General features: G+C 38.4%; 4 protein-coding genes across 10 annotated transcripts; 2 read left to right on the forward strand and 2 right to left on the reverse strand.

Moving 5' to 3' along the window:
- The first annotated feature begins 3870 nt into the window (after positions 1–3870).
- Positions 3871–7071, forward strand: LOC116206157 (pectin acetylesterase 8-like). Of its 2 annotated transcripts, none has more exons than XM_031538944.1 (13): positions 3871–4025; positions 4208–4350; positions 4477–4559; positions 4833–4962; positions 5092–5171; positions 5261–5347; positions 5454–5578; positions 5675–5735; positions 5822–5875; positions 5981–6058; positions 6233–6338; positions 6415–6560; positions 6743–7071. In XM_031538944.1, exons 2-13 carry the CDS (start codon positions 4224–4226, stop codon positions 6869–6871), a joined length of 1206 nt encoding a protein of 401 aa, XP_031394804.1. In that variant the 5' UTR covers positions 3871–4025; positions 4208–4223; the 3' UTR covers positions 6872–7071. The 2 variants fall into 2 exon arrangements, with proteins under 2 accessions (XP_031394804.1, XP_031394803.1); XM_031538943.1 differs by having other exon boundaries at positions 3914–4074.
- A 5909-nt stretch (positions 7072–12980) lies between these two features.
- LOC116206158 (pectin acetylesterase 8-like) lies at positions 12981–16745 on the forward strand. 4 transcript variants are annotated; one of them, XM_031538945.1, is made up of 13 exons: positions 12981–13138; positions 13400–13528; positions 13630–13712; positions 14054–14183; positions 14488–14567; positions 14652–14738; positions 14841–14965; positions 15061–15121; positions 15207–15260; positions 15365–15442; positions 15932–16037; positions 16129–16274; positions 16436–16745. In XM_031538945.1, exons 2-13 carry the CDS (start codon positions 13402–13404, stop codon positions 16562–16564), a joined length of 1206 nt encoding a protein of 401 aa, XP_031394805.1. In that variant the 5' UTR covers positions 12981–13138; positions 13400–13401; the 3' UTR covers positions 16565–16745. The 4 variants fall into 4 exon arrangements, with proteins under 4 accessions (XP_031394805.1, XP_031394807.1, XP_031394806.1 ...); XM_031538947.1 differs by having other exon boundaries at positions 13055–13200; XM_031538946.1 differs by lacking the exon at positions 12981–13138 and having other exon boundaries at positions 13248–13528.
- A 26-nt stretch (positions 16746–16771) lies between these two features.
- LOC116206160 (alkylated DNA repair protein ALKBH8 homolog) lies at positions 16772–19805 on the reverse strand. Its single transcript, XM_031538949.1, has 8 exons — positions 19666–19805; positions 19048–19413; positions 18869–18970; positions 18651–18737; positions 18091–18216; positions 17629–17916; positions 17279–17344; positions 16772–17161 (listed from the first exon to the last, which is right to left on the reverse strand). The coding sequence occupies exons 2-8, from the start codon at positions 19351–19353 to the stop codon at positions 17105–17107; spliced, it is 1032 nt and encodes a 343-aa protein (XP_031394809.1). The 5' UTR covers positions 19354–19413; positions 19666–19805; the 3' UTR covers positions 16772–17104.
- LOC116206156 (rop guanine nucleotide exchange factor 14) lies at positions 19784–26947 on the reverse strand. Of its 3 annotated transcripts, none has more exons than XM_031538941.1 (9): positions 26701–26947; positions 26534–26586; positions 25197–25385; positions 22386–22787; positions 21522–21676; positions 21344–21418; positions 20976–21245; positions 20445–20792; positions 19784–20316 (listed from the first exon to the last, which is right to left on the reverse strand). In XM_031538941.1, exons 3-9 carry the CDS (start codon positions 25270–25272, stop codon positions 19930–19932), a joined length of 1713 nt encoding a protein of 570 aa, XP_031394801.1. In that variant the 5' UTR covers positions 25273–25385; positions 26534–26586; positions 26701–26947; the 3' UTR covers positions 19784–19929. The 3 variants fall into 3 exon arrangements, with proteins under 3 accessions (XP_031394801.1, XP_031394800.1, XP_031394802.1); XM_031538940.1 differs by having other exon boundaries at positions 26528–26586; positions 26701–26946; XM_031538942.1 differs by lacking the exons at positions 26534–26586; positions 26701–26947 and adding an exon at positions 26036–26057.
- Between the last annotated feature and the right edge of the window lie 201 nt (positions 26948–27148).

Raw genomic sequence — 27148 nt, forward strand, 5'->3', positions numbered from 1 at the left:
TCAAACAAGGTAACACAAAAACAAAATTGCCACGGTAGTGGTGCAAGGTGTATTTTGCCCTATTCAAATATTGGAGATTCTACAACAGTTCACATCCAAAAACAATTACCACGACTATTTCATTTTCGGCCGTCGAATTAAGTGACATGCGATCGCGGCCGTACAAGTGTCCTATATATTTTTTCTTTTTCTTTAAGATTCTAGGAAGGGAGGAGGAAGATGTGGAGGAAGAGCAGGGAAGAAAGAGGCAGGGCTAAGGAAAGGAGAAAGGAGACAAACACACACATGCTCTTTTCTCCCCGATGCACTAAGCAGCCATTGAAGATATTCCCTTGACATGGACCTGCTAATCCATCGACATTCATGTCAAAGAAAAGTTTACTAGAGCATGACAAACTTCAACCTACTCTTCAACTCTCAACAGGGACATCCTAAGAGCAACAACTTTACCTCTCGAATTCGAAATGGAAGTGCAAGCAATATGCTTACCAAATGTACAACATCAATGCTGACACGGCGTGTGTCGTTTCGTTCAATCGTTACCAGCAGAACGTTTCCCGCAACATCAGCCGATTAAACCAGCATCAACAAAAAAGAATTTCTAAGTAATCTGCTAGCAAGACAATCCCAAATAAATTGATCAATTTTTCCAAAACTACTATTAATCAACACCATGAACCACACCAAGAGATTAATAAAATTAGGCATCGTTACATGGAGAAATTTGAAATTAAGCATTCGAATGGAACATGTTCTTCATGTTTAGGGCCGGATGAAGGGGGGCTACAAGGCTCCGACGGGTGGGCTGAGGCCATGGTCGAGGAGGAAGGGGCAGCCAGGGAGGAAGCGAGCAGTCGGGGTCGGAGCTTTCCCTGATACCCTTTACCGTGTTTTTTTTTTTGTGGGGGGGGATTGGTCGAGCTAGGAGCCGAAGGCAGAGCCGAGAAGGTTGGGCGGACTCGGGGCGGTGATGATCATAGCTCGATCGGAGAGAAGGGATGGACCGTCAAATTGGAGACGACGACCAACAGAGGAGGATTGTTTTGTTTGTTCGTCTAAATTGATTGGAGAGAAAGGGAATGTCTGTAGACTAACATTCAAATATGTTATTTAAATCTAACGGATGATAATGAAACAATCCCGGTAATTATTTTTGGATACCGACCGTTATAGCATCACCCATTCAAATATGAAATAACTAATTTCCATTGTATAGTATTTTTCATTGTGACGATATTTTCTCCATCTATATATATATATATATATATATATATATATATTTGCAAATTGAGTTCGGCAATTGACCCGGAGTGGCAAGAGCTTGACCTGGCACATTTGAATAGTGAAACGTTACATTTGTGTTTTATTATCTATCAGAGAGATAATTGCGTACCTTACCGAAAAAAGAGAGATAATTGCGCAAAAAAGTCAATATTTATGGGCAATTAAAAATCTATACAATATATATGAATTGCTACGAGAAAATATTCGTACTTCGAACCACCGAAAACAAAAAAAAACAAAAAAAAGATTCATACTTCTAAAATCTTTCCGTTTTGCATGGTACATATTCTTTTTGAAACATTGTTACTTTTTTAAAAAATAAAACATTGTTTTTTTAATCAACTTTACCATTGGATGTAATTACATATATCAACTTTCACCGATATTTTGTCAAATGTGAGTATTAGAAGGATCTTTAAAATTGTATAAAAACTACAAATATTTTTAAAAATTGGAAATATAACGTTACTCATAGTATGACGTTATAAAGAGAGTGGTTGCGCAGCTCATTACTAGCTACCCGCAAGGCACAGCAGACAATGATGGTGATTGTAATTAATAGAGATCCTGGTAGCTCACCGGGAGCCAAGCTGACCGTTTAAAATATATCCATATCTAAACAATATACTCTTTTTTTTTTTGGGCTAAGTTAAACAATAGGAGTTAAGAAAAGCAGATGAAGGAGAATGGCTCCTAAGAATTCCATATTAGCAAAAATTTGAAATTTGAGAAGCATTATTTTGCCATAGTTGAAAGTCTGAACTCTGAACGTGTAGATAAACTTTTAAGCATTTGGTTAATAATGCAGTGGCGCAACTCTCGTCTTATTTTTATATTTTTACCACTATCGAAAAAGTCATTGTTTTTTTAATTAATTTTTTTCGATGTTACTCTAGCTTTCGAAAGCTCAATCAATCCTCAACTGATACAGTCGTGTCGGATCGATTTACTAAAGTGTAAAAATCTTTCAACATAGATTTTCTCCATTCACAATACTTAAATTCAAGACATTATTTAAGATGAATAAGTGTCTAACTGTTTAAATCATTTCATATTAATTTTTTTTAAAATTGCTTGTCGGGTGACAGCTTATATAAACATATATATATATATATATGTATGTATGTATGTATATACACTCTTTAATCATAGTCATGAGAATTAGAAATGTCCTAAGGATAAAGGAAAACGCTCAAAATCAAGGAAAAGGCAACACAGCGCGTAGGGCACATGCCGGAGGGTCCCACTCTTTTGCAGATCACCGTCGATCCTCCACGCGACGATCTAAATTAGCTTCTGGTCAGGTCAGGACAGGCTAGACTTCTTTGGTCTACCAGAGACTCCCATAGATTTCATTATCTGGCACCGTATTCAGTGTGGGTCCCACTGGTTGGAAAACGATCATCTCACGGGTCCCAAACAATGTCCGACCGCGCAAATGATTTTTTTTTTAATTACGAGTGCGATAAAAATTAATTTTAATAGTCAATAATAAAATAGCACATATGTCATGCAAATTAAATATGTAATTTCTTGATTGATATGGTCATATTCTATCAATTGTTTTTAGGAGGCGTTTGATAGCTAACGGTCTATCTAGATTATCACTAATATTTATTTAAATTGTCTGGTCCACAGCATTATCATATTTAGTAGGACTATATCACTGGTAATCTAGATTGCTATGACAATCTACGTTACCACCAAATTGGAAAAATAGTTTTGCCCCATGCAAGGTGTCTAAGTGAATCCCACCTTCATGGCAATCTTAAAATTTTGAAAGTTCGAAATTATCCCTCTCATACCATCTTCTTCCTCCACTCCTAGCATGCCCTCTAGCCATTACCACTGTCATTGCCATCACTTCCGACCACCAGCGCTGCTGCCAGTGTCACTGCCATTCTCGACAACGAACCCTACCTACCAGTAATGTTGATTGAAATACCAAACATGACAATGTTGAAATACCGATAATTTAAATAGTGGCAATCTATCTTGTGGCAAAGTGGATTACCAGCAGTTTAATTACTGGCAAATACCGAACGCAACCTTAAAAGAAAAGCAGCTAGGAAAAGTAGGTTTCGAGAAATCCAAAGTGCAAATAATCATATATTGGATATTTTAAAGAGGGATTCTGGTGAAGTGAAAATGGGAGATGAAATATTTTAACCCATAAATAGAATATTTAATTAGAGATGTTTAAGTTTTAATTAGGTTAGTATAATCAAAAGAGAATATATTACAGCAGCGCACGCTTTCGCTTATTAACGCAAGTTTGATATCCAATGAGACTACCCATCCCCATATTAATTATTTATTATTTCTCTTTTATTTTATTAGGTTTTGGGCATCTATTATAACAGAAAAAAAAAAAAAAAGTTGGCATATCTTATTTAGAAGGTTGGGAATATTTGGATTTAATAGTGATCTACTCCCTTCAACTCTGAATTTAAATTTAGACTTTGAGAAATCGTGATCGTTGAACTGATCAGACAGACAAAGATACTACAGGCACAGACCATTAGCCTTTGTCGCATTGTTCTTGAATACTGTGGCGTCAATTTATTATTTACAAGGTAACTGACAAGCGAGACCTCAGTTTCGCAAGGGAATCAGATCCCCCGTCGCCCTGTATAAATTAAAACCTTCTTCCGTTTTATAAAACCATTAACCCAATATTGCCCACCTGGGTTCTCCGGCTCTCTGTCTTCCATTGCAGCTCCATTGGTTAAATAGCTGAAGTGGGTTTCCTGTCTTTTTTGAGCTATCCTACGATACTCTCTCGTACAGGTTCATGCTTGTTTGAGCTGCTGTTTGCTCCTCATGATAGTTTTTGTCCCCTGTTTCCCTGTTTTAATCATGTGTCATTGTGTTGGAAGGCTGTTTTCTAGATATAGAAAATACTAAGCAAATCTGCCTGCAGAGTGTGCAGAAGACTAATGGGGGACGCAAGAAGGTCAGGTCAATGGATGTTTGTTCTTGTGAACTTACTGGTGTTACTGCTCGGAGCACAAGGCTACGATGTCGGAATCACTTATCTCACCGAAGCTGTGCCCAAAGGAGCTGGTCAGTTTGAGTTCCCCTTCCTTCACCAATCCTTACTCCTATCATTAATTAAATCTATGTTTCTCCAATCTGTTTTCTTGTTCTAGTGGTTTGTGAATTTGAAACTTAAAACTTCGTTTTCCGCAGTCTGCTTGGATGGTAGTCCTCCGGCTTACCACTTCAGCGAGGGCTTCGGCGCCGGCATCGACAATTGGCTTGTCTTTTTCGAGGTCCTGTCTCTTCCTTCTCTAAGAAGATATCGGATTTCTTACTTTTGCTGATCAGAGGAAAATATATCTGAAAAAAAAAATTGTGAAAGTGCTGTCTTTTCTTTTTCAGCGACATGTAGATTGATCATTGTTCATATATTGGACTTGGCCTTAAAAAAATTCTTTACTTCTCTGGATTGTGTTAGATGTTGTGGTTGCGGTTTTTAAGATTGGTATTATTTTTAATAGTTTCAATTTGAATACGAGTTCTCATATGATTTCATCCGTATACAGGGAGGTGGTTGGTGCAACAATGTCGCGGATTGCCTTTCCCGTAGAGACACAAGATTAGGTTCCTCCAAATATATGAAGAAGGTGCTTTCGTTCTCTGGGATATTTAGTAATAAGCAGAAATTCAATCCAGGTAATCTATGAATATCCGGACATGTGTTTATAATGAAAACTGAAGAACTTTCTGCCAAGAACAGAATTCTAGTTTCCTCAGCTCTCAACTTAAGATTCGAAACAGCTTGACTTTGTTATGACATTGTAGACTTTTACAACTGGAACAAGATCAAGGTCAGATACTGCGATGGATCTTCTTACACTGGTGATGTGGAAGCTGTCGACCCCGTAAGTTCGTGACAACATGTACTGACATATAAAATGTAAGATGTTCTTGAGTTGAAGTAATTTTCTTTTCTTGGGTAAATCTTGGTCAGGCAACTAATCTTCACTTCAGAGGAGCCAGAATTTTTCAAGCTATCATCGACAATCTGCTAGCAAGAGGGATGAAAAACGCCAAAAATGTACAAACTGGTCCATTTTGTTCGCTTTTTCCCGACTGTCTCGATCAATCGTCCCTTCTCTTTTCCCCAGTTTGCTTGCTCTGACGATAAATTTTACTCGCCACAGGCTATTCTCGCGGGATGTTCTGCTGGGGGGCTGACCACGATATTGCACTGCGACCGGTTCCGAGCTCTTCTCCCACGAGGAACAAAAGTTAAATGCTTTGCAGATGCGGGCTATTTCATCAACGCGTAAGTGGACAACATAAATCCTTGATTAAGTAAGAATGACTCTGCCTCATTCCTGAATTCAGTTAGCTTATCAAGTACTCTATTTTTCTGCATCAGCAAGGATGTCTCGGGAACGTTGCATATTGAAGAATTCTACAGTCAAGTAGTTGCAACACATGTACTCATCCTCACCATTCTATCTCTTATTCTCCTTCCCATCTTTTAGTTCGTTCTTGATTTCCTTAATCTAATCAATTTTCTCAGAACTCAGCCAAGAATCTGCCTACTTCCTGCACATCAAGATTAAAACCGGGTTTGGTAAGTCACCAAATATGATCCATTGTTATATTTTCTTTTCATTGTGCTTCTTTTCAGCCCGGTTTTATAGTACCTAACAATAATATCCTGGAATGAAAATGACAGTGCTTCTTCCCGCAAAATGTGGCTTCACAAATTCAGACTCCAATATTCCTTCTAAATGCTGCATACGATTCGTGGCAGGTTAGCACGTTTATCGAAGTCCACTTGAAAATTTTCTGCACATATAGGATTGGGTTATAATCTCATTTCTAGTTGGTATACGAAAATCTCAAGTGGGATCAGGCATGTTCGTCATATTTCATAATTTCTTGGAGGTCCTAATATGAAAATAAGAACCTGCTCTCTGCATTCCAGATCAAGAATATTTTGGCACCGGGTGTCGCTGATCCTCATGGAGCCTGGGGCAGCTGCAAGCTCAACATCAAGAAGTGTTCAACGGATCAGCTCAAAGTCATGCATGGTACGCTGCAATAGCTTAATGCTTTCTAGGAATTACGATGTTGAAGTTTAACACTCTCATGCTTGTGCATCTCCAGAGTTTAGGATGGAGTTTCTGAAAGCACTTGGGGGAGTCGGTAGCTCCGTGTCCAGAGGGATGTTCATAGACGGTTGCTACGCTCATTGCCAGGCCGGAACGCAAGAGACTTGGTTAAGGGATGACTCGCCAAAGTTAGCTAACACGGTGAGAGAACCTTAATCTATTTTCTACTTTGCTACGGTCTCAACTAATCCATGTTCGAAAATTTGCCAATTTTCCTTAACCGAGCCGCCGGGCTACGCAGACATATATATATATATATATATACATACATATTTTTTTCTTTTTCTTTTTCTTTCCCTCCTAACGGTAACTTTTTTCTGCAGACAATTGCTAAGGCAGTGGGAGACTGGTACTACGATAGGAAACCTTTCGAGAAGATTGACTGCCCTTATCCCTGCAACCCGACATGCCACAACCGCAACTTCGATACTGATGCACTCTCTGAAGTTTAGATCCGTCATATATTGAAATTATTCGATGATTGTCGTAATTAACTGTCAATTCTATATTTGAATAAGGTGATTGAAACCTCGGGATAGTTTTGCAAATTAGGGACTGGCATCTATAATGAAAGCCTTCTCGCCTTTAAGAATCACAATACTATGTGGGAATTCACACTCTAAACCAATAAAATCTCTCTTTTTTAATCTTATCCGTACAATAATTAGTTTTCTTTTTTGTTTTCTTTGTCGGTGGATTGAAATATTAATTAATTATAATTTGCCATTTGCAACAATTAGAAGTGCAATCACATCGCTGCCACTAAAAACGGGAGGCATAGTGCCTTGAAATGGGAGGTCAGAAATTTCAAGTCACGCTATGACAATGTAAAGTGTCTGCATGTTTCAATAAGGATTAATTCAAAAAGGTTCGGTGCTTATTTTTTTTAAATAAAATATTAGATTTTGAATCTTATAAATAAAATAAATTTATGATTAGGCTCGAACTGAATTAATTGGGCCATCGAGCTTTCGAATATCAGACTACACTCCGAAAAAAGTCTACACTTGCATGACTCGTATGCAAATTTCGTGTTGCTGAATTTGTGCTTAGCTATCTGTCGACACTTTGGATCGGCATCCCAGCCCTTTACAAAAAGTAAGTGAACATGCTCTTTCTTTCTATAAAGAAAAGTGAATCCTATCGCCTTGTTTGTTACTGAGAAAAAGTAAATACCATGTAGCCAAGACTTAAAGCGTAAGAAAAGAATCGTGACTTGCTTCCCGTACTTGGTAACGGTATCGTCCCGTATTGAACTTCTATATTAGCCCTTGAGAACATGAACATCTTTTCATAATTGATTTCCAATTTGGTGTCAAGACAAGCGCATGCATGCATCATTGTATGTTTTCAGCTAATAATAGATCTCGTGAAAGATTTATATTGCGGTCGGTGAAACAGATGCACAAATGGTTTCCAAAAGGTTCTTTTCAGCCAGCTAAGCTGTGCTTCCAAAATTAATGCAAGTATCTATCAATAATAATTGAGAACTAGTGAGGACCGTGTCCGCGATGCCTCCGCGAAGATATGCCAATTATTTATGTGGATGTTATAATATATTTTAAGTAAATTAAATCATATATATTAATTAGTAAATCTAACACGTAAAAAATTGTCATTTTTTAATTTGATTAATTAATTATGTAATAATAGAATATAGGAATTATACGCGTATAAGTCAATAAAATATATAAAAAGGTTTCCTTATTAGTTAGAATCAACATATCAACGTATGGGTATGTAAAGTTTCCTTATTTAATTCAACTTTTGAAAATATATCGCACGAAGAATCAACAAAAAGTGTATAATATTATATGCATATATATCTATTCCAATTATGTATATACTATTGTGGTAATTTAAATATTATATTTCATTTTATTAAATTTAGACATTTCTTTTTAGTTGACTATAAATATGTGTTTTATACTACTCGAGTTTTTCAACAAGTAACAAATGGTGGTTTCTTGGTTGCTTCTCCCCTATTTTTTTTAACGTATCTTCACATGCGAATTTTCTCGACTATATTTGAAACTCCCCGAGTAGCACTCCAAATTCAAGTTGTTTTTAACTCTCCTTTTCTTTTCTTTTTTAATGAATTGTCACATGCAGATTTTCTCCTCTATGATCAAAGCTCTTCATGTCCCAATCTAGAATCAAGTGATAAGGGATTCGATGGATCCTATAAATTCAATAAACGATAGGTTCTCTAATGAAGGTCGTTTCCCCCTTTTTTTGCGATGAATTGTCACATGTAGATTTTCTTCACTATAAATTCAATAAACGATAGGTTCTCTAATGAAGGTCGTTTCCCTCCCTTTTTTGTGATGCATTGTCACATGCATATTTTTCTACTGTGTTTGACAAGAATAAATAGTAGGTTCTCTAATTAAGGTCGTTCTCCTTTTTTATTTTTGATGAATTTTGACATGCAAATTTCTCCACCATGTTTGAAGCTCCCCAAGTCGCATTCCAGATTCAAGTGGTGAGGAATTCCATCGACTCTATAAATGCTACCCTACAATGAGATAGAACAATTTATATAAGAGATGATCCAATAATATATATATATATATATATATATTTTTCTTAGGAGTTTTGATCAACGACTCAAATTTTCATTAGGGTTGTTATGATATCTATAACTATGTCACATGGAAAAATTATTGTATGAACAGCGAGAAATGCTACCCTACAATGAGACAGAACAATTTATATAAGAGATGATCCAATAATATATATATATATATATATATATATATATATATATATTTCTTAGGAGTTTTGATCAACGCCTCAAATTTTCATTAGGGTTGTTACAATATCTATAACTATGTCACATGAAAAAATTATTGTATGAACAACTAGATATCAATTTTTTTTATTATTTTATCTAAAATAATTATTTTTTTATAGAATTATTGGATTTTTGTTCAATAAAAGGACAAAATTTCCTTATTTTAATATTTAACTGTTTCACAAATAATTTTCTCATAATAATGAGATACTATATAAATATATTGAAATATTGATTTTTGATATTTTGAATTGATGATTATTTTGTGTTATTGGATATTGTATAGTTTTGGAAAATTTTATTTTGCGCTAGACATCATATCCAAGAAATCGAGAGTTAATAATTATGAAGTTAAAGATATACAGTTCCGAATGTACACTATCCATTAAATATTGAATACAATTTTTTACAATCTATAATAATTATATATATATATATATCAAACTGCAAGTTATAAATACTCTATATATGTCTTATTTTCCTAAGCTAATTTCTTAAATTTTGTTTCTTTTTTTAATTTAAATATACATTTTCCAATTGTTCTTGCTTTTCTAAAATAACATTTTAGATTATGTGATTGCAACTTGGAACCTTGATCAGCCTATATTAAACGTATTTGTTTTCACTTGGCATAGCAAAAGCAATAATTCCCAACACAAACTAAATTATCACAATATAATATTATAACATGATTATTTTAATTGAGAAAATTAGAAACATTTCCCATGCAATGTGTGGGTTTTCTTCTAGTATAGCCTAATAGAATAAGCTATATATATTTCTCAATTATCTAAATACCTAGACTTATGTGTTTATTGTGAAAAAAAATACTTCCTTCTCCAATTGATATCATATTGAGAAAGGGAGGCAAAAAGAATGAGCAGTAGTTTGAAAACTTGTTGTGAAATCGACAAAAAGTGCATGGATTGAAATAGTTTTGTGGATTGTTTATTAAAAGTATTTTTGGCACCTAAAAATGTATTAATTGTTAAAAATAAAATAAAACAAATGTGAAAATAAATAATAAATAAATGAGGCAAAATGTATGATTGTGAATGGAAGGACTTGAACTCAAGACCATCAAATAAGTGCAAAAGGGATCTTAACACCCAGCCACGCCCTTTGATTTTGTCTGAGGCATCTAATTCACCTTTTTTATATAGATATAATAGAAAGGCAAAATTATAATAACTTGACACCTGTCCACATATACAAGAGTTTTAGTTTGTTTTAATGATGTGAGACTAAGGTTTGGCATATATATATATATATATATATGTATATGATGGAGACAAAGGTGCCTGCGTGCACTTGTTTGAAGTAATACAGTTCTCAAGAAATTTTCCTGGGCTTGGTCCTCAGAAAATTGAAAAGCTGTATTCAGCCGATATGAAAGATTACATATAAATTTCAGAGAGAGAGAGAGAGAGAGATTTTTTAATTTCCATGAATGTCGTTGCCTAGATGTATTTTGCTTATGATTTATTCGGTCGTAGGGATTTTCACCGTCAAATTAATAAATTATTTATTTATTCATCTATAATTATAATTCAATAATTTAAAAAGTGATTATATAAAAAAAAAAATGTTTTGTACCATAAATTTTTTTCCATCACATAGAAAATTTATCTCCTTCAATTGATCTGAAAATTGGAAAATCGTTACCGGGTGACAGCTGACATGTTCAATTCAAAGTTAGAAACCTATAAAGATTTTGCCTTTACCCTTTAGGTTTTTGGTGGAACTAAAAGGAAGCCTAAAGATAGAAGACAGCTAAAAATCAATAATACGAGCAAAAGGCGACACAGTGCATGGGGCATAAGTCAACGGGCCCCACTCTTGCAGACCACCGTCAATTTACACGATCTAACATTTCAGTACAGGCAGTAATAGGGATTTATTCAAATGAACGCTTATTTCGCTAAAATAAGTTCTCGAATTCGAATTTTTATAAATGTAAAAAATTCACATTGTGAGAACTTTATTCCGATTGACCTTCGAATTGTTCGGTTAACAATAGATTTGATGGCCTTCAACCCCTAAGTCACATACCAAAAAAAATAAAAAAATCTTAGGTTTGAATTTTATAAATAAAAAAATTATAATTAAAAAAATTATTTTATAATAGGCCAACCCGACCTGCATTTTCAAAAACCTATTGTGCTTTCTTATACTAGGTAATACACATCGAGAAGACTTTCAAGTCAAGCAAGGCCTCGATCTACATGTATTTATACAGTGACATGGTGTCACAATGGCACGCAATTTGTGATCGTTGGATCATGAGGTGAGTCACTTCACTAAATCTTTTTTTTTTTCTGTATATACCGTGATATCTGAAAATTCAATAAGTCTTAAAAGATGGTATAGCGTAATGATGTACGCCCCACCTGTTGACCTAGAGGTCACAAGTTTAATACATAGTGGAATTACTTGTGTCAATTTATTAATTATTTAGAATTTTTCTTTTATTATATTATATATTAAACTTCCTTTGTAAGCGAAAGTTTAATAAATCTCGACTAATATTCAATCTAGCCGAGTCGGCCATTAAAGAATAAAACTCTCGCAGGCAAGAATTTTTTCCATTAACTATATTCAAATCAAAATCTTATTTAAGGGAACAAGCGTAGAATCAATTAACTAACCATTTTCAATTGAATCTCAATTTATTCTTTAAAGCAATTATCTTCGTAGCAATGAGTCGCAAGCAAGCCCCCACCACCACCTCACCATCTCGAAATGAGCCACCAACCATCCCTAGCTCTACAACAGCGCGCGAGAAGGACCACAGAGAACTTTTCCCAAGCCACAAATACATCAATAATCTCTTGACAACACATCAATTGCGATCACTCCTAACTAACATTGACATTGGTTCCGTAGCTGAAAATGAAATGTGTATCCGAGCACAATAATTGACAACTCATAACAGTTCTTTCCATGATAAAGGATCACTATAACTGAACTCTGAGCAGAAGAGAAAGCAAAACGCATGCAGACGTAATGAATCGATAATTTCTCTTAAAACTCCCCTTCAGACATTTTTTTTCCCTTATTGATTTTTCAGTTACGAACGAGACACATAATTTTGGATGACAATATGAGAAGAGATAATAAAAGGTAGTGCACTGGTGCTGCAGAATTTTCCCTGATAATTTTCCTTAAAGTTCCTTTTTCAGGCGCTTCCCCCCCCCCCCCCCCCCCCCCCCCCCCCCCCCCCCCCCCCCCCTTTTAATTTTTTTTGGAGATTTTACATATAATAAGGGATAAACTGATGATTGAGATGATTAGCGATGAAAAACTACTTGTCTCGTCAAAAAAGAGAGTATAGTGTAGTAATGCACGCCTTCGCCTGTTGATCTGGAGGTCGTAAGTTCGATACCTACCACACTATTACATTTCACCACGTAAAGCAGATCCCTTGTTAATTTAAAGGTTACAGGCATGATAATTATGTGGAATTATCAATGTCTCTTTATTAATTATTTATGATTTTATCTTCATTATTAAAAAAAAAAAAGGGCAGCTAGAGGAGAGAGACAGAGATCACTTGCATTAGTACTGACAGACAAATTTATTAAGACAATGCATTTCATGGGTCCGTCGACATTTTTCTTTACTATAATTGTATGTATCTTTGCGGTTATCCTCTTCTTCTCTTGTTTCTTGTTGAGCGTTTTGTCTTCTCTCTCTCTCTCTCTAGTCTCGGGTAAGGCTTCTCCTCATAGACGTCTCTTCGTTTGTCATGTTTTTCAACTCTCTGGCTTTAGTAAAGTAACTACTCCCCATTGCCCTGTCAAGATCAAGCGGAAAAAAAAAAAAAGGCACTTGCTTCTCTTTAAAGAAGCTTTAAGCCATTACCCAGCCGGGATTTTACCCCGTCTTCCATCGCAACGAGCCCATTGGAGGAATTGCTGAAGTGGGTCTTCACTCTATCGGGCTGCTACTTTCTCTGTCATTGACTGCATGTTTCCTCCTCAAGAAAGAATTTGTCCTTGCTTTGCTTCTCTGTTTTGCGTTGTCATTAGTCCATGCACAATGTTGTTAGCTGTTTTCTTGATGGGCACTTCTTCTACATTCGCCAATCTTACGTGCCTTTTATATGGAATTTGAGCAATTTTGCCTGCAAATGTCTCTCTTCCTCTGAATTTACTCGTGCTTGCTGCTTGATATTTGACAGAAATGGGGGATGCAAGAATGTTTGGCCAACGGATGTTTGTCGTCGCGAGCTTGCTGGTGTTACTGCTCAGAGCAGAAGGCATCAATGTGGGAATCACTTATGTCACAGAAGCTGTGGCCAAAGGAGCTGGTGGGTTCAGTTCCCCTTCATTTACACTGCATGACATTTCTCCAATCTGTCTTCTTATTTTAGTAGTTTGTGGATTTGAAACTTAAACCACCCGTTTGCAGTATGTCTGGATGGTAGTCCTCCAGCTTACCACTTCAGTGCGGGCTCCGGCGCTGGGATCAACAACTGGCTTGTTCATTTCGAGGTTTCCTCTTCTTTCCCTGCGAAGATCAGTTTACTTAATTACTTTTATTGATGGGAGAGTACTGTCTCTTTCTTTCCGCATTAGACCGATACGTAGATTGATTGTTCAGCTTGTTAGCATGACCAAATCAGGATTGATGCATAGATTGAACTTGGCCATGATAATAATTCTTTATTTCTTGGGATTGTGTAAGATGCTGTGGTTCCGGTTTTAAATTTCGATGAAGTGTGACAGATTAAGATGTAAAATTGGTTGCCAAGATCATTTCTTTTCCACCTGAATTTGATATTTTCTGTAATAGGTTTTTATGATGCGAGTACTTGTATGATTTTTCACGATAGGGAGGTGGTTGGTGCAACAATGTCACGACTTGCCTTTCCCGTACTGACACGAGATTAGGTTCCTCTAGAAAAATGCTGAAAGTAGTTGCATTCTCGGGGATACTAAGTAATAAACAGACACTCAATCCAGGTAATCTATGAATATCTTCGAGATGTGTTATTTTCTTTTCTCTTTTGTGTGAACACCAGCTTTACACCGAATATCTTCACACCTGAAGGCCTGTTCTGTTTCAGTTTTCCACAAGTTTCCTCGTTTTTCTCTGGAAGAACATTTGAAAAATGGGCAGATCAAGAAACTTTTCTTCGTATTTTTGATGCCTTTTGAAAAAAGAGCAGAAAACTGAAAACTGAAGAACTTTCCGCCAAAAAAAAAACAAAAGAAAAAAAAGAAAGAGAACTTGAGTTTCCTAGCTGACAACTTTCTGAAATTGTAGACTTTTACAAGTGGAACCGAATCAAGGTCAGATACTGTGATGGGGCTTCTTACACTGGTGATGTGGAAGCCGTCGACCCTGTAAGTTCGTGACAGCATCCGCTAACATTTTTCATGGTGGTCTGGAATTGAAGTAATCTTCCTTCCCTGGGTAATCTTGATCAGGCGACTAATCTTCACTTCCGAGGGGCCAGAGTTTTCCATGCCATCATCGACAATCTGCTAGCAAGAGGGATGAAAAATGCTGAAAATGTACAAATTGGTCCATTTAGTCCACCTTTTTCTCAACTGCCTTGATCGGTGTTCCTTTTTCTGCAATTTGCTTGCTCTGATGGTATATTTGAATCATGACAGGCTATAATCTCGGGATGTTCTGCGGGTGGCCTGACCTCTATATTGCACTGCGACCGCTTCCGAGCTCTTCTCCCACCGAGTACAAAAGTTAAATGCCTTGCAGATGCAGGTTATTTCATCAACGCGTAAGCTCAGAAAGTAAATCCTTAGTTAGTTAATTGATTCTTGCTCATTCCTAAATTCGTTTTAACATATCGAGTGCTCTCCTTTTATGCATCAGCAAGGATGTCTCGGGAGCGTCGCATATTGAAGAATTCTACAGTCAAGTGGTTGCAACACATGTACTCATTCTCACCATTCTACCACTTTTCTCCTTCCTGTCTTTTGGTCTGCTATCTGATCGCTTAATTCGATCAAATTTCACAGGGCTCAGCGAAGAATCTACCAACTTCCTGCACATCAAGATTGAACCCAGGTTTGGTAAGTGACTGGGATTTGCTTTATCGTTATATTTGCTTTTCGTTGTGTTTCTTGTCAGCTCAGTTATGCCATACTTACGGGTAATCCTGGAACCAAAATGACAGTGCTTCTTCCCGCAAAATGTAGTCACACAAATTCAGACACCAATATTCCTTCTGAATGCTGCATACGATTCGTGGCAGGTCAGCATTCTTATCATTTTCACTTAGAAAATTTTCTGTATAGATAAGCATTCTGCAGTTTTGGGTTCTAATCTCCTTTATATCTGGTATCCGAAAATCTTATGAAGATCACAAATACTTGTCCCACGACCTTTTTATGATCTCAATTAACTGTTTGCAGCTATTTTATATTGGTCAAATATTTGCAGCTAATTGCTTTTTGCTTCTCTAGCTCTCTGCAACATTTAGTTCTCTTTAAATCTAGAAAACCTTGGAAAAGAATTCCGAATTGTTATCTTGATAGGGAAATGAGAAAACTAGGAAAAACTGTTTCCCATTGGATTTCGGTTCACGATCCACGAGGCTTTATTTAATCAAGAGCGCAATCAGGCATGTTCTCCAAATATGTTGTTGATTAACAGGAGAATTGGAAAACAACTGCATTTTCAGCATATTCTCGTAGTTTCGCTGCAGTCCTAATATGAAAGAAACCTGTTCTTTGCGTTCCAGATCAAGAATATTTTGGCACCAGGTGTTGCCGATCCCCATGGAACCTGGCACAGCTGCAAGCTCGACATCGAGAAGTGTTCACCGGACCAGCTCAAAATCATGCAAGGTAGTAATGGCTTCATACATACTAAGAACTACAGTTTTGCAATTAACCATCCCATGTTTACCTGTATTGTCTCTGCCCGATACATATCCAGCTTTTCGGATGGAATTTCTGAATGCATTGAGTGGAGTCGGTAGCTCTCCATCCACAGGGATGTTCATAGATGCCTGTTACGCTCATTGCCAATCCGAAACACAAGAGACTTGGTTAAGGGACGACTCCCCGGAATTAGCTAAGACAGTGAGATGACCTTCCTCTATTTTCAACTCTATCCTGTCACAAGGACAATATTTTCGAGATTTCAAATTTTCTGTATTAGAAATAAAGCAGATTTGCGAATTTTCCTCATTCGAGCAGAGGCTGTGTAAGCAATTTCTAGTCTAACGGTAACTTTTCTGCAGACAATTGCAAAGGCAGTGGGAGACTGGTACTATGACATGAACCCCTTCCAGAAGATTGACTGCCCTTACCCCTGCAACCCGACTTGCCACAACCACATCCTCAACCCTAGTGAGCACCCTGATGTTTAGATCCTTCAAGTTGAAATTATTCACGGATCGTGAAAAATTACCTATCAAAAACCATACCTTAGTACAATTCGTTCAATGCTCTGAACGACTATTTGAATACACCGCACAGACAAGAAACTTATACAATTCATTCATGTACGGTAAACATCTAGTACTGAATTGAATGTCTTGGAGAACAATACTTATTACTGTTATCATGAAGTAGTTAAAAAAAAAAAACAATTTTTTCCAACCAAAAGAATTGCCATCCTACAAATAAGAACAGTAATCAACAAAGCCGATCTTATTTCATGCTCTCTGATGACCTACAATAATCTGGGGTGTGGTGATTTGGTACCTTTGTCATTGAGAATTAGCGTATAACTATAAACTACCAATCGAACTCATTGGACAATATCTCATCTGCCTAAATCCTCAGGTTAGTTTCTTCAAAGATAAGGGACTATTATGAATAATGAAAAACATTTCGTCCCCCGCTAGACCATCGCCTTCACCATGAATGCTCTTGACTTCACATTTACCATCTGTAAAGCAACCATCTCATCTTTGCGAGTCACAATACTGCGGGAATTCACATTGACAAGGACCATTCCTGACCTGCAACATCACGAAGATTAGATCGGTTTGTTTCTAAAAGAAATTATTTTGTCTTATCAACATTTTCCAACAAATTTGAGATGAATACAGGTTGTTGCCTGAGTTAGAAGTATGTACCTTACGAAATGTGAAAGACACCCTTCTTGGGCTCCTTTTAATCACCTTCTCCCCCACAAAATCAATCTGCAAATTGAGACCGTCTTTTTGACCACTATGATAGTTTTCACAATGCAAAACGATATTCAAATTCAAATCTTCCACTTCATCACATTCCAGAGCTAGTCAAGAAAACAAAGACCATGTTTTCACAAGAAAACCTTAAGCTGATTGGAAGCACGCACAAACAACGTAAATAAGACCATGGTCTGCTCCCAGCTTAATAGGTGACAAAGCTTGAACTTCATGTATAAACATTTAAGATTGCCGGTATGGAACTTCCTATAGTGAATATAAATGACATTCTGTACCTTATGGTGAGGGATGTAATGGTGCCAGGCATAACGTGCCTCTCCTGATAGCAATAGCATGGACCGAGGAGGAAGATAGATCGCTTTCCTAACATAGTTCGAATGATCAAGACTGCCGTCTTTTACTTCAGCACCTGGCAGGTTTCTATCAAGCCATATACCGTCCGAATATCTCCTGAACTCCATGATGCAGGGTCCTGCTAATGAAAGACTGAATATAAACCCCTCAAATGCTGAATGTGTGTCTATATGTGGTGATAATCCCACCCCAATAGGGTATTCATTCACCTGTGACGGAATCATAGATTTCCTAGTTTAGATACCCTCGGAAGACTAACCTTGTTATGGAACAAAATTGCTGCATTAAAAAGTTTCTGAGTTCATTCAGCAAAAAAAAAAAAAAAAAAGTTTTTGAGTTCTCCTACTCGGAACTAATTGCCATGAGTAATAGAAATTAATTACCGTCAGCTGGTCTACATCTAAGCTCGAGGAGCTATCGGTGCCTGGAAAGGAAGAGATCCTTTCAAGTACATAAGACAGAAACGATGGAAGTTCACCCAAGCACTTTCTTGTATCAACATTTCTTGTCTGCATATACAGAAAAGATAATAAGTGTCGAGAATCCTCTCGAACCGCTGGATCAATAAATTATATTAGCATAGATTTGCAAGATCTACTAGAGAATTCTACAAAAAGGTAAATTTTCACAGAACACTTCCGCAATACTGATTTTATCTATAAAGAAGGTCAAGAAAGGTTTAAGAAATTGAAATTCACAACCGCTTGAATGTCATATGGTACATTGGATAATGTACATTCAGCAATCATACTGCAATTGCTCGACAAACCCGATTTACTAAGGACTTGACAGCATGAACATACTGAAATTGAAATCCTCAGACAATTATTTTAATCTTCAAAGGTTATATACTTCACATAACAAAAATGCACATGCATGTGTAATGTTATCCCCAGTTAATGTGGAGTCTCCGAACAGGTATAAACATCAAAGTCATACTCACATCGTAGCAAAACTCATAGCCATAGTGCTGAACCCTTCTCTTCGCGAGGCCATTCCAAGGTCGGCCATCAACTGCTGCAAGCAATTCCTGGTGAGTTCAACAAGTAGCATATAAACTAAGTGCAATGTCCAATTCTTTTCGAGAAAGCAAATCAATCAAAACACAGCAGATGCACATGGAGGAGATCAAATCTCGCAAATAACGAGGACGATACCGACCCTTTCTTCTTCGGCACTGACGAAGTCATGCACCAGGTGAAGACCGGGAATGTTCAGCTCCGAAACATCGAATGAAACTGGGACCGAATTGTCGGCTTTGACCTGCAAAGGCAAAGCATTAAGCTTTGTGACCTAATCTTCAAGTTTTCCTTGACAAAACTGAGAAAATGCTCGCTCACCTGAGAAGCTGGTTGATGAACAGAGTAGCGGATGTGCAGAGATCGGCCATTGAGCTCGGCACAGGGACGGCCATTGAGAGCTTCCATCGCCGCCTCAGCAGAGCTCACCTCGCCGTAGCAAACGATGACGCGGGCGCCGCTCTCGTCGGCGGCGTACACTCCCTTAACTTCTCCGAAGCGGCCGAAGACGGCCTCAACCGCGTCTTGCGAAACCCCGACAGCCGGGCCGCAATTGGCCACGAAGAGGTTGGGGCTCCGCACACCGGCGGCCCCTTCCTTAGGCCGCGCAAACCGAGGTAGACCCATGATGTATCAGATACTGCTCACACGCGCGGGGAAGCACGGTTGATGGCTCGAAGCAATGTGCTGAGGCGAAGGAAGAAGGAGAAGATGAGATCCAGACGAGGAGTTCTTTCGTCTAATGGGCTGGGCCTGGGCCTTTGAAAATTCGCAAATTTTACGTTTTACATGAAAATGAAAACGAATTTTTTAAAGTAATAATCCTTCAGGCGCAAGGATGCAATAGCTATCATAGTTCGTTACACGACGAGCGACCCGTAATTCCCATAGATAATTGTGGTTGAAATCATTTGAATCATGTGGTTGAAATTTTGGTACCTCGGATGGGAATTAAATCATACGATATCGAACGGAGGATGATGGAGATGCAGCGTCCACGTCAATAGCTCTTCCTCTATTCGATAATATGACAGCACAAGGAATCCAGTTCGAGCTGTTGCGTACAAATTCTTCCTCGCTCGTTTAAGGATCACACGTGATGATCTAGAGTACCATCTGATGTAAGGCACAGTCAAAATTACTTCCATATCTGATCATGCATAAACAAAAGTCATATACAATAAAACTCCTCGTAGTAGCCCATCAAGGAGGACTCCTGGGGGAACCACTAACACGAGCGTCTTTCCCGATACACCAGACCCGACTACGACTCGGTGTCGTTGCCACAGAGCTCGTCTTTGGCTCACTAGATGAAGTCTCCGAGTCGGATGTGCTGTTCGTGAAGGGGTCACTGAACCGTCTGTCTGCTTTATTCATTTGATCCATCAGAGAGTGCCTAACCCGGTGACTGATCCCAGGGCTCTCCAAGAAATCGCTGCACCTTATCCCGGGAAAGCAGCATGATACTGCCGGCGAGTTTGGATTGCTCAAAGCATCCTCTTGCAGTATGTCTCGTATCCTAGAGAGTATGCTGAATGCTACAGTCCCAATAACTCGGGAATATGCCTCTAGAATTGCATGCCCGACATCCTGCAGTCATTGATTGCATAAAATTGAATCAGTCTTAGCCTGATTTGTAGAGATCGATTCCCGATTTTCCAGAAGATGTACCTATATTGTGTAACGAAAGTTCTAGGTTTCTACGGTCTTGAATTTACCTTTCCATATTGGATCTTCGTGGCATCAAGAAATGTCTGAGGAAGGTTTGGGTACTTGTACTTGATATGCTGAATGAGGATCTCTGCTCGGTCTAAGAGTGACTCAGTCTTATCAAGCTCAGACATGGGATCCTTAATGAACGACCATGACGTCCTGATCGGGGACTTGCCACTCACTTGTCCCATGATCTTCTCTTTCCAAGCAAACACCGCAGCCTCCAACCGATTGATGCAATCAAGGGCATTGTGCTCTGACTTTAAGTTCAGAGACTTCAGCATTTCTTCGGGTGAGCTTGGTTCCGAAGTCAAGACCTTATACAGCTCATCACTCAAATTTGCCCTTCCCGACTGTCAGTATAAAGCACAATCCATACATTAGAACTCGACAAAAAAATTTCGTGCTATGTTGTAAAATTCATAGTTGGAAGCATAAATTTGTCAACTTTTTTTGCGTTATTCAAGAAAAGAAAATCATAAAGATACAGTGTTTTCTAAAACCAAAAATAGTTGCTCACAGATAGTCGGACTTACCTTAGGCAGCGCATCCCTAATGATGGTTGGAACAGGCATCTCGAGCAGAACATTCTCGTTAATGGACTTTGCTGCCTTCAGCACTTGGTGGATGATCCTCCCCTGATGCATCAGTTTCTTCCTTCCACTTTCAGAAAGGCCCAAACGTGGGACCTGAGGAGATGGAAGCCACCACCGCTTACTTGGCCTTTCGGCCTTGCTCCTTCCTTCTGCTCGGCTTCCCCCCTCAGCGTACCAGAACTCGTTGTTTACCATCGAGTCCAGAGCCTCCTGTGAAAAATTAATCGTCAAAGGATGATTAGTCCAGAAGTAAAGAAGAGCATATGGATTCGGAAACTCAGTAATTGAAGAGGTCACAATCCACCTACAATAAGCATAGAGTCCAACTTCTGCAGTGCAGGAAGGTTCAAGTGGATGTCTGCACGGGCTTTTGGAGTCATGATCTGCTCCAAGATTAAGGGGAAAAACAACAAAGTTAATCCCGCATCAGCAAGGATCAGATAATATTAACCATCTCAGGAAAAACACGAAAAGAAAAAAGATTACCTCCAAAGTGCAGCCATTTGCACCACTCTGCTTGGCAGGGACAAGCTCGATCATATAGTTCGTCGGAGACAGGAGCCAGTCCATCTCTCTCCTCCATTTGCTCTTCCTCTCTTCAGACAGAGGTTCAAGCTTCCACAATTCCCCAAAAATTGATGCTGCAGGTTTGTTTTGCATATAAATCACATGAACATTAATATAAAATATATAACATTACTAGACATTCTTGCACCTCAAGAAACTCTACAGTAATACATGCAATTTTGAATTAGAACGGTTAGATAGAGTAATGCAGGCAGCCAGGTACACGTTCGAGTATATACTCTATGACCCAAAAATCCATGAGACATGATATATGATCAACAAAATATTCAGCTCAATCTTGGGAATAAGATTATTCAAGTGCCTTTGCTAGGCTGGATGATCTTCTGCACCTAACTAAAAGCTGGAAATGGATTAAGAGCCTCTGCCCAGCCCAAGAGGCTTGGACTGAACTTGGGCGGGCTTCAACGATAAAAGGTTTCTTGGGGTTGGCCTAGTCAAGAAATAAAAGTTGGCCAGAAGCAGTAAAATGTTGTCTGGCTCAAAACAAATAATATATATACAATATAATAATAACAAACAAATAAATAAGTAAAATCGTGCAATTCTTCGTCTCTAACTTTCATTAATTCTACTTTAAGTATTAATTAATGATGATTTCGTGTTTAACATTTTTATTCCGGATGGACGGGCTTGGACATGAGTTTGGGCTCGATCCCATCCCGGACCCTGATCAAGTAGAAGCCCAAGGATCAAACATATATGTTAATGCTGAAGTCTTGTAACATTCTGAAGGATCCTACAGAGAGCAATCTTATGACATACCTGCTAGATTCGAGATAGCATTCGACAGGGCGAGTGCAGTGCTTAGCCCATTCTTTCCTCCCGTGATATCATCGCCCAGCAACAGCTTCGCAAACTTCTCCTTCATCGTCTCGACATCAGAAGATTTAATCAAGTGGGCTGGCTTCTCCTTGACATAGAAATGCTGGGAGCTTCCTGCGAGGTCCCAGTCATCCTCCCGGTCATGATTGTCCCTCTTAAGGCTCAGCCACTTCGATGAGAATGAACCAAAGGCATCTTTGCTGGAAGAACAGCTCGAGTCATCCTCGTCCAATAAATCAGTGGGGAACCCGTCCTCCCAGCTTGCCCTGCTCGCCCTGCTCTCGTTTTCATAGGACTGGTTGTTAAGGATGCAAGTCTCAAGGCCATTGTATGTCATTACTCCTGTCAGTCAATTCGATCTTTATTCCATCAGAACTCTCAGAGCAAAATCATAATGGATCTTAGAATTCATATGGTGAATTATCAAACAAGTTAGGTAAAAATTATTATACCGACGCAAATCATATTACAGCAAGAATGTAAAGATATGCGCATCCACTTTTTGAACAATTTTAGCAAACATAGTCAGCTCTAAGTTTCCTTCCATTTCTGTTTACGTCTTAACGCTGATTTCTCCGAAAGATATGGAGAAAGAATCGGATATGTTACGCATATGACAAGCTAGATATCAATGATTAGCTAAGAAAGTCATCAAATACGTGCAAATTGCAAGGAGCATAAACGATAACAGAAGCTCCAAAGGCCATTTTTTGGACCACTGGGAGGGAAATTTCCCAGAAGTTGCACCGACAATGCTTTCTCATTGAAATATCCAACAGAATCAACATTAACTGTTCATTTATACCCGATAACCAGACATATAAACTTGCTTTTAAATGCTGAGAGATAAAGAGAATTTTTTCGCGGACAAAAAATTCTAATAAAAAAATTATTTATGAAAATACTCGAGGAAGGCAGTACCAAAAAAGAAAAATATTGGACTACTGCTTTTCAGGAACAAGGTCCTGCAGAAAATGACATACAGAGTTCCCACGAAGTTAATTTGTTGTCAGCTCCAGTGCAATACGAGTGGCGGAAATGAATGTAAGTGGTACCGTTACTAATAGGGTCCACGGGTTTCAATCAACATAATCATGCGATTTTCCAGGGTCCTAGTAATGGCGGGGACCTTCTTCCATCACCTTTTAAGCATGATCCATCTTTGTTCAGAACAGAAAATCCCAAGATTCTGCAACAGTTTCCTAGTGTTCCTTCCATGTCATAGAAAGTGAAAATGCCAGCCCAGAAGGTTGAAAGCATATAGCACCATGTGCTTGAGACACACATACTTAGCCGATAGGACTGATGGGTCCTTCGTACTTTTATTGTCGCAGTATCAAATAAGCAAAATTCACCCAAACACATCCATCCGAAGGTCAGTTAGTCCATAGTTCCATTTCCTTTCAGCAATTATTCACCTCAAAACACGAGACTTTTTCGCCAATTTGGAATCTCACCACAAGAAAAAAAAAATGTATGATGCATGTGCAGATCTTCCTATGCACAAATACTGCGATTTAGGACATGGAAAGACTTACGGGGCGAAAAAAATATTATCTATATTTATATATATATGCAGGTTTTGAAATTTGCTACGCATTTAGGAGCAAAGTAAAAAGCTAATGTCTCGTATTCAAATCAGATCTGGGTATGCCCGAGTCAAGTTCATGTATTGCCTACAGTAATTCATGACTTTGAAATATGGAACATACTGTTTCCTTTACACTAATCGGATTTTTTTCTTCTTTTCTTTTTTTTTTCCCTGCAAAATGACTAAAAACCTAAATGGAAAAAAAAAAAAGGGAGGAGGGGAAAAAATAGGATATTGAGGTCAGACTGAAGCAGAACTTGGCAGTTGGTGTACTAACAAGTTTATTAGCAAGTAATCAAAAGTTTTTTACTGCAATTAGGCCGGAACAACCTAAGCTGTTGTTTTTAAACCCACTAATGACAGGTAGTTTTTCAAGTTATAGAAGGAACAGAAACCTTGAGACCCGACTTCTAAAGGCTTTTTTGACTAGGAAACGAAGAACTGGTCCTGTCTTGTCAATTGTCATCAAGGACACGGGCATTACTCTCATCTGCTAAGAGCACATTTAATTTTCTGCCCTGGAGTGAATGGATCCTCCACGAACGCATTGCAGGTCTCCACTCTCTACATTTACAATTTATGGGCATTAGGTCCCACTAAGAAGTGTCGTTGGGACTTGATTAAATATAGACTCCCTCCATAGTGAAAGAAAGAAAATGCAGACTACACACTAACCTTTCAGTGTCAGAAACAAGTCTTGCATGACTATGATCAGTGAAAGCAGGAAAATAATTTAAAAGAAAAATAGTAAAAAATGAGGAAAATTGGCAGGGTAGCAGCAGCTGTTTGACTAAATGAGCAGCCTGAACAATAAAAGAAATAGGAAAAAAAAAAACTAACATCTTTCTCTCTAATTCAAGATCTCACTGTGTTTCTTATTCATCTATTTTTTTTATTGGTTGAATAATAATGTGTTTTAAATTCGACTAGCTTGTCCAATGTCCCATGTGTTAGGTATTGTAACAGGACGGACCAAGCAGTGACTGATACGCATCAATCACGGAAGATGATGTAAATATATAACATACATAAGCATCTAATTCAACAATCGTTTAACCAAATCAAATAAAGACAAAACCGCTTGAGCAATTCTGCCAAAATATGATAATAATAATAATTAAAAATGGAGTGGTGGGAAACAAAAAGGAGAAATATCTTACTGTCTTGCTCATCGAAGTCGAAGCTAATTTTTCTGTCTCGTGTGCAGCAAATGAGTCTTCTCCTCATCATGATCATTATTCCTGCGGCCTCTGTTCTTGTCTTCTTCTTCTTCTTCTTCCTCCTCCAGGACAGGGTGACAGATTCGTCTAGGAAGGAAAGCAGAATTGATTGCAAAAGGTCTCCGAGCCCTGGATATGAGTTGAATCTATTATCATGATTCCATTAAATAAAAAAGCGATAATATAGGCTAGGCGTATCGTATGTATCATTACATTGAAGAACCTTGTTTTCTATCTTCTTTTCCCATCTGGGTATTTAATAACTTGACGAAAAACATTGAAAAGACATAGAAACCCCCAGTTTTCAATTCCCCATCTCTCTTTTCACCAGATAAAATCAAGAAAAATAAGAAAAATGCCCGGCTTTCTGCAGAACTTCACAGGTCATTGTCTTTCCCAGTGTGTAAACAACTTCAAACCGAGTAAAACCTTGTTTAAAAAAGGGATTTTTTAAACACCAGAAGGATCAAACTGTAAAGATTTTGAGGATCCCTCAAAGGGGTCTTCACTTTATCTTCTTGAATGATCTAAACAGTCCACATGCCAAAAGGGTATGTTCATCTTGGAAGGAGGAGTAAGTTTTTTTTTTTTTAAATAGGTGAAGTAAAACTAAGTTAAACTAGAGAACTTTCATCCAATGGGTCATAATGTGATTAACGCGTCACTCTTTTCTCTAAGTATCGTTTATAATGAGATCATGGGAAGCTAGTAAAGTTGTGAAATTTTCAATTTGCATGGAGAAAAAAAAAATAGTGGAGGAGCTTTTTGGTTTCATTTACCAATAGAAGGATTTCAAGACAACTTTTTTGGTCTTGCAGTGGCCTCTGCCCCATTCAGAACTTTTACAGGACCACTTTTTCGCCATGGATGATCACTGGCCAGTGGCATCAGGGGAACATGAACACTCGGTAATCGACATAACAGGCGGAAAACAAAAATGGCTAACCTCCAAAAGTGAATTTGAGAAATTGCTTTGCCAATTTCGCAGGTATTCGGCGTGTTATTCTCAATTATCTCAAGCCTTAATTAGAGAGAGGGAGAGAGAGAGAGGAGAAAGAACTTTCCACGAAGAACTGAAAGACAAGAACGAGACCCAAAAAACACGTTTTTTTGCAAAGGCGACCATTTTCTGGAAATTGGGAACAGAAAGTAGAGGATTTTACTCGCAACTCATCCTTCGACACGAAAAGGTGAGGAGAAAAGGCTTTTTGACAATGTGAAACAGAGCGCACCACCCACTTCAGACTGATCAGCATGGGACAAGATGGTACCTTTACCTAAGCTTCAGCCATCAACAGAACAGACGACACTTCCATTCACCCCCTTAATGCTGCAGACATGGAGAATGCAAGTTAGGAGCATGTTCTCGCAAATTGTCGGGAAAATAATCGCCCAATAAGCAGACAACGATGAAATGGAAGCCCGGGAGCTCAGCTCCACTTACGCTTCGAATTAGCAGACACCCGCATTGGTCAAAACTAGTCTGTGCTTCCACTCTTTGTCTGTCGGTTCTCCTTTGACTCCCAATCAGCGCTTCAGAGAGAGAGAGAGAGAGAGAGAGCGAAGGGGGAACAGAGCAAAGAGGGGAAGAGAGGTCAGGACAGGGTGAGAACTGAGAGAACGAAGGAGAGAATATGGGCAAGGCATTTAAGAGAACGCAGGGACACAGACACCGCGGAGAGAGAGGGTGGAGAGGGAGATGAATGGAGCGTTTGTCAGTGGATCTGAGCCGTCCGTTCTTGGTAGGACCCGCGGAGGCCCATGCCTGAGATGATGCCACGTTGTTGATGTAATTGAGGATGTTTGATCTTGACGGGAAGGGTGAATGGGAGGGGGGGAGCTGGTATGGAGCTTTCGGCTTGCTTTGCTTTGCTAGAGATAATGAGTGGCCC

This window comes from Punica granatum, chromosome 4, assembly GCF_007655135.1.
Source record: "Punica granatum isolate Tunisia-2019 chromosome 4, ASM765513v2, whole genome shotgun sequence".
Lineage (NCBI taxonomy): Eukaryota > Viridiplantae > Streptophyta > Magnoliopsida > Myrtales > Lythraceae > Punica > Punica granatum.

What these genes read in the sequence shown, in the direction of transcription:
- LOC116206156 (XM_031538941.1), bottom strand. Translation starts at nt 25,272, where the DNA reads ATGATCATGATGAGGAGAAGACTCATTTGCTGCACACGAGACAGAAAA. An exon ending in TTAGGGATGCGCTGCCTAAG is followed by an intron (nt 20,793 to 20,975) that starts GTAAGTCCGACT and finishes TTATACTGACAG; the next exon opens with TCGGGAAGGGCAAATTTGAG. An exon ending in CGAAGATCCAATATGGAAAG is followed by an intron (nt 20,317 to 20,444) that starts GTAAATTCAAGA and finishes CAATGACTGCAG; the next exon opens with GATGTCGGGCATGCAATTCT.
- LOC116206157 (XM_031538944.1), top strand. Translation starts at nt 4,224, where the DNA reads ATGGGGGACGCAAGAAGGTCAGGTCAATGGATGTTTGTTCTTGTGAAC. An exon ending in GGATGAAAAACGCCAAAAAT is followed by an intron (nt 5,348 to 5,453) that starts GTACAAACTGGT and finishes TACTCGCCACAG; the next exon opens with GCTATTCTCGCGGGATGTTC. An exon ending in GTCAAGTAGTTGCAACACAT is followed by an intron (nt 5,736 to 5,821) that starts GTACTCATCCTC and finishes CAATTTTCTCAG; the next exon opens with AACTCAGCCAAGAATCTGCC.
- LOC116206158 (XM_031538945.1), top strand. Translation starts at nt 13,402, where the DNA reads ATGGGGGATGCAAGAATGTTTGGCCAACGGATGTTTGTCGTCGCGAGC. An exon ending in CAAGATTGAACCCAGGTTTG is followed by an intron (nt 15,261 to 15,364) that starts GTAAGTGACTGG and finishes CCAAAATGACAG; the next exon opens with TGCTTCTTCCCGCAAAATGT. An exon ending in CCCCGGAATTAGCTAAGACA is followed by an intron (nt 16,275 to 16,435) that starts GTGAGATGACCT and finishes ACTTTTCTGCAG; the next exon opens with ACAATTGCAAAGGCAGTGGG.
- LOC116206160 (XM_031538949.1), bottom strand. Translation starts at nt 19,353, where the DNA reads ATGGGTCTACCTCGGTTTGCGCGGCCTAAGGAAGGGGCCGCCGGTGTG. An exon ending in TCAGTGCCGAAGAAGAAAGG is followed by an intron (nt 18,738 to 18,868) that starts GTCGGTATCGTC and finishes TGAACTCACCAG; the next exon opens with GAATTGCTTGCAGCAGTTGA. An exon ending in TGTCTTTCACATTTCGTAAG is followed by an intron (nt 17,162 to 17,278) that starts GTACATACTTCT and finishes GTGATGTTGCAG; the next exon opens with GTCAGGAATGGTCCTTGTCA.